General features: G+C 40.4%; 1 protein-coding gene across 1 annotated transcript in view; it reads right to left on the reverse strand.

Annotated features, from left to right (window-relative positions):
* The window catches only part of dntt (deoxynucleotidyltransferase, terminal), a gene marked incomplete at both ends in the record, with an annotated part of 234,685 nt that extends 232,038 nt beyond the window's left edge, over positions 1–2,647 (reverse strand). Inside the window, one exon of the mRNA XM_084153007.1 lies at positions 2,454–2,647. Within this exon, the coding sequence (XP_084009133.1) occupies positions 2,454–2,647 (194 nt within the window). The remainder of the gene's footprint in view (positions 1–2,453) is intronic.
* Between the last annotated feature and the right edge of the window lie 4,019 nt (positions 2,648–6,666).

Raw genomic sequence — 6,666 nt, forward strand, 5'->3', positions numbered from 1 at the left:
CCGGAGAAGAAGGAACCCGCTTCGGGATTTCACCATGAGGTCAATAGTGACTTTAAAACAGTTACAGAGTTTAATGTCTGAGATAGGAGAAAACTGAGGATGGATCAACAACATTGTAGTTACTCCACAATACTAACCTAATCGACAGAGTGAAAATGAAGAAGCATGTACAGAGTAAAACATATTCCAAAACATGCATCTTGTTTGCAACAAGGCACTAAAGAAATACTGCAAAAAATGTGGCAAAGCAATTAACCTTTTGTCCTGAATGCAAAATGTTATGTTCGAGGCAAATCCAACACACCACATTATTGATTACCACTCTCCATATTTTTAAGCACAGTGGTGGCTGCATCATGTTATGGGTATGCTTGCAATTGTTATGGACTGGGGAGTTTTTTAAATAAATGGAATGGAGCTAAGCACAGGCAAAATCCTGGAAGAAAACCTGATTCAGTCTGCTTTCCACCAGACACTGGGAGATGAATTCACCTCAGCAGGACAATAACCTAAAACACAAGGCCAAATATACACTGGAGTTGCTTACCAAGAAGACAGTGAATGTTCCTGAGTGGCCGAGTTACAGTTTTGACTTAAATCTGCTTGAAAATCTATGACAAGACTTGAAAATGGTTGTCTAGCAATGATCAACAACCAATTTGACAGAGCTTGAAGAATTTTGAATAGAATAATGGCCAAATATTGTACAATCCAGGTGTGCAAAGCTCTTAGAGACATACCCAGAAAGACTCACAGCTGTAATCGCTGCCAAAGCTGATTCTAACATAAATTGACTCGAGGTGTGAATACTTATGTAAATGAAATATTTCTGTATTTCATTTTCAATACATTTGCAAAAAAATGTAAAAACATGTATTCACTTCGTCATCATGGGGTATTGTGTGTAGATGAGTGAGAAGAAACATCTATTTAATCAATTTTGAATTCAGGCTGTAACAACAAAATGTGGAATAAGTCAAGGGGTATGAATACTTTCTGAAGGCACTGAAATAACCATCATATCGAAGTAAACTTGGAGTCACGCATTGACATGTTGTGTGGTCATCCCACTATGACTGGTCCTCCCACTATGGCAGTTTATTAGGCTACAGATTAAACAAGTAATCATGAACTTCACAGGGTGGTGAGCTTGATGCTCCTTTCCAATAAATATCGAGGGTCTTATTCTGGTGACATGATGATCGATGCTTGGCTGCCGTTTGACAAATGAAAAGTATATATTTTGTCCATAATAATCTGTAGGCACTGTATCTGCGGGATGTTGGCTAGAGTGCAGGTGCCAATACCAGAGTGGGCACATTTGCTACATTATACAGTATAACGCAACAGTTCTTGTGACAAAACTGTTAGTAGGCTAGAGTTTAAAATATGTTGTAAACTCATTTAACTTGTATTTTTTTATGGGAATTTAACCGCAAAAGTTATTTTTATGTTCACTTCGTCATAATAATAATATAATAATCACGCACAGACTTTTATCCATCCGCAACAAGTCACTTTGATGGAAACACATCTCTGGTGGGAAAATGTGTAATTTGGCTGAACTATCCCTTTAACAATGGGATAATCACCTAGTTGCAGGAACAACACCATCTAGTGGTCAGAACCTGGTAATAACAGGATGTAGGATGGGACATAAACCCAACAACTTCAATGACTAATGTCTCTGAACAGTCAAAAAAAACATCATCAAATTCACTGAGAATACGTTACATTGGATGAAGAAACAATACTCAGAGCCGCAGCTCTCATATTACTTGTCAAACATAATTATACTATATACTCATTGTTGTGGTGGGATTGGTGTGGGGGGTCTGTTGGTGGCTTTTGACAATTTCTTTGGATTCCTCATGTCTAACTCATTGTTAGTAAAACGTTTGGTCCAAATCGGATGTTAGGTACTATATTAAATATAGTACCTATAGATTAAAATAGCCAATTTGGGTGCAATCAATTGGGTTAATTTCTCAGAGATGTAATTATATTTCAACAAAATAATGTTGCAGGAATGCTAATCTTATCTGTTTCTAACAACAGAAACAATTTCAGAACAATCTGAGATGGTGGGTGTCGAAATTGTGCTTTTTGAGGTGGAACAACCCTGCTCTGTTATACAGGCTATTGTGTGGTGGCTGGTGGGCGATTCCTTCTGTGTGGGTTCTCTGGCATTGGAAGTCTAGTTAAAGTTATTTTAAGTTAAGTTATGGGATCAAGTAATAATCTTTGTTGTCTTCTAAATGCACAATGTCATTACTTGGAACCAAGAAACTTCAAACAATCAGACATAGAGCAACAACATTATGACCAGGAGCTTATTGAAAAACATCACATAGGGCCTACCATAACGCGATCAATACCTTCATTTGATCGCTAAATAAGGAAACCAACAAAATCCATTTGACTTGAGAATTACAGTGTGCTGGTTAGCCTACCTGAGGACATCTTCCACTCTAAAGCCTTTTGACCTGGCCAGACTGGTCAGAAAGTTCCTTCTACTGCTGCCCATCTTCCTCTCCACCAGATACAGCGTCACCTCCTTGAACTTGACCTCTACCTGACCCCGAGCACCAGCCTCAACTGGCCTCTTCCTCTTCTTCACACGCACTAGCATGCCAGCATGGTTCATCTCTTTGGGATGAGCTTCAGAAAGTGGAGCACTTAAACTCGTTTTGCTTCCTCACAATAGTCTGTGTTGTGTGCCCCGCACTTCTTGCCTCTAGGAAAAGGCTTGTTTTGGTGATGCCACAGTGGTTGGTCTCTTATTTGTCAACACAAGGATAAACTGGCAGTTGGAATGAGGTCTGTGAGGGGTTGACAGACAGGAAGCCTCTGGCAAAGCAACAGGTGTTTATCATTTGGGTTTTATTAGGCAGAGATCAACTGCCACAATCAAACAATGACAAAGGGTAGAAATCCATAAATAACTTATGGTAGGCCTTTGTGAATCCACATAGAATGGATTGAAAATGTATCTACATAGAATCTAATGAGGAAAAGCAAAGCCATGAAACTGGGCCCAGAAAAAGTTGGGTTTACATCATTATTAATCAGGATGATTATGGACTGCAGGTTAGAACAAATCCTTGCTCCAGGGGTCAATGATTAGGACAATTTTGTCCAATGTGGGGGTGTGCATATGATGGTCAGTTTTGAAACATTATTAGGTCAGTAAAGCATAAGCATAATTTTGAGATGTTTCTCAACTCCTCAGATATGACACTAGAATGGACTGAAATAATTTTGTAGTTTGAGTCTTTGACTGGACATTCATGTCCCTGTCCAAGGATATAATCCAAAGGGATAAAACACTCAAAAAGGTAATCCCAAGGCAGTTCTGGGTAAATGTAAATAATCCAAGAGAAATCTAATAGGTCTAATGGCAATGGATGGCTCTGAATTATTCAATGTCTATTTTCCAACAAAAGTGTGTGAAAAACAGAAAAAAATAAGCTTGGGGTGTCTTAATTCCGCCGATTCTGTTGCAAACCGTTTCTTAAATGGAAGCAAATGGAACGAGACAGGGAGGGACCTACCTGAATTTGTCCAATAGAAACCTTTGGCGGAATAAATACATTCCAGAAATCCCTCTTTGTAGCAAACAATGGCCGTGTTCCTTTGCTCAGTCGGTGGATTGCACATTCACAGTTGCCCCTCCCGCGCATGCCTGCCTCACCTGGGAAAACTTTAGACCACAGGAGGTTGGTGGCACCTGAATTGGGGAGAACGGGCACGTGGTAATGGCTGGAATGGAATAAATGGAATGGCATAAAATATATCAAAAATGGTTTCCATGTGTTTGATGCCATACCATTTGCTCCGTTCCAGCCATTATTATGAGCAGCCCTCCCCTCAGAAGCCACCACTGCTTTAGACATTCCTGTTTTCTACAGTCAAAAGACTACAGTAGCCACAATTCTGTTGACAACCAATGCATACAGTACTGCAGTTATTTAACATAGAAGTCAACCTATTTCCTGTGGTTTCAAAATGATTAAACGCTTTGTTTAGTGTAATAAAGTATTTTTTTATACTTCAAAAATGGAGCAGACTTTGTTAATAGCATGTATTAAATCATATTAAATAATGTCATTCAAATAAATTGACTCACCCGCATAAGCATACCTGGATGCACACGTATCAACTTTGGAACATGGTTTTCTTTGTTTGGGCTAATGGCTATGGCTAATGGCTTCTACCTGAGCATATGGCACATGGTAATTGTCTGCAATTCACACCTCCTCGTGGTCAAAAGTTTTGAGAATGACACAAGTATTGGTCTTCACAAAGATCGCTGCTTCAGTGTTATGAGATATTTTTGTCAGATGTTACTATGGTATACTGAAGTATAATTACAAGCATTCCATAAGTGTCAAAGGCTTTTATTGACAATTACATTAAGTTTTCTTTTTCAAGACCTCTGCAATCTGCCCTGGCATGCTGTCAATTAACTTCTGGGCCACATCCTGACTGATGGCAGCCCATTCTTGCATAATCAATGCTTGGAGTTTGTCAGAATTTGTGGGTTTTGTTTGTCCACCCGCCTCTTGAGGATCGACCACAAGTTCTCAATGGGATTAATGTCTGGGGAGTTTCCTGGCCATGGACCCAAAATGTCGATGTTTTGTTCCCCAAGCCACTTAGTTATCACTTTTGCCTTATGGCAAGGTGCTCCATCATGCTGAAAAGGCATTGGTCGTCACCAAACTGTTCTTGGATGGTTGGGAGAAGTTGCTCTCTGAGGATGTGTTGGTACCATTCTTATTCATGGCTGTGTTCTTAGGCAAAATTGTGAGTGAGCCCACTCCCTTGGCTGAGAAGCAACCCCACACATGAATGGTCTCAGGATGCTTTACTGTTCGCATGACACAGGACTGATGGTAGCGCTCATCTTGTCTTCGCCGGACAATGTGTTTTCCGGATGCCCCAAACAATCAGAAAGGGGATTCATCAGAGAAAATGACTTTACCCCAGTCCTCAGCAGTCCAATCCCTGTACCTTTTGCAGAATATCAGTCTGTGCCTGATGTTTTTCCTGGAGAGAAGTGGATCACAACCAGGTGATTGCCACTCAGTAACTTTCCATACCCCTAGTTCTTATCCACCATCCATTGATCCCACAGTATACATTCCTTATACAATTAATCATTAACTTCTAGTATAGTAAGTATATTTCAAGCTAGAATCCAACATTCCCTTCTTTTTGAACAGTTACTCCATACTGTTCAACATTATATAAACTTTGAAATTACTTACAAATTAACAGAAAATAAAACATGATTACCATTCTCAGTTGATTTGCAAAATTACACCTCCGAGACTTATGGCCTCTGATTTATAATCACACTATGTACACTCTTATTCACCCTCCTATTGTACAACTGATAATGACATTTCAGATGGAGCTTTTGACTTTCTCCTTTTCCTCCTTCGGGTTCCTAAGAGAGTGATAGCACAAGACTTGTAAAGCAAAAGGAAACGCAAAACAGAACAAGTATGAAAAAAGTTAATCAAATGTACCTAATCTTGAGGCAAATCAGCACTATATACACGTTTCAACATCAACGCCTTCAGAAGGTGATATCCCAGCAATGCTAACAAGTTAACCCCTGCTACCACTAACACTGTCCATGATGCATACTTCAAAATAACCCTCATTTGCGCCGTAGTCCAGTTCCATGTTGTTACTATAGCATCCTTCACCACTACTACTGCTCCTTCAGTTGCTGTCCCTACAGCAACTGCCGTGAGAATAGCTATTGCATTGAATCTGTTTCCTGCTTCTGATCTCCTATTGCCTTTGTGGTTCACCGATAGATCTAGAACTGAATCTTTCAGAAACTCCCTACCTGTCTCCCAACTTTTACCCAGTTTTCTAGCCACCAACATCTCCAATGATATCCTATGTTCTGCTACAGTCAGTATCTGTGGATAATACTTCCCTGTGCTCAGGTTAGGTACACATCACTCATCCCAAGGATGATCTACACCCCACCCCTTTGTGAACACCCTCTTTACAGTGTAAACTTTGGGTCCCAACGGTTGATAAGCAGCAACCTTCTGACCCTTTCCTTTTACTGTCACTTGGTCCCAATCTTCTGGGAGATATGTCAAGTGTTTGCTGGCGGTTAGGAATGTGGGAGAGATTAGTGGCGTTGGAAGAGTATCCAACTGTACACATCTCTGAGTCACATGTTTCTTAATCACACTCTGCAGGAGATGTGATGCTATTATTATAGCAAACTTCCCTTCCGGTGAGATGACCTCCTGTATACAAGGATCTGTAGCTATTCTTTCAAGCGGTGTACCTTCTTCGATGAATCCCTCACTGAAAGTTGACAGTAGTGTCTGAAATTACAACACCATCTCTGCTACTCCCACCATGATCTGGGTATGTGTGACGTTCAACTTGACTTAGCTGTCCTTCCTCTACTACGAGCTATCCCCTGTATCACTATACACAGAGGAGTGGTATCGTTCCCCAGAGACTCTATTAACCACTTCCTTAATCTATCAGCCTCACAAATCTCCGTCCCTGTCATATTCAATTCCGCTTTCCCAATTCCCTGTTACATTAACGCCTTGGTTTTTGAGACGCCATAGAATGCACTGATATCGGTCCTGCCAGAATCTGCAACTTACACCCTTA

Source organism: Coregonus lavaretus (genome assembly GCF_964263955.1).
Source record: "Coregonus lavaretus genome assembly, chromosome: 1".
NCBI lineage: Eukaryota > Metazoa > Chordata > Actinopteri > Salmoniformes > Salmonidae > Coregonus > Coregonus lavaretus.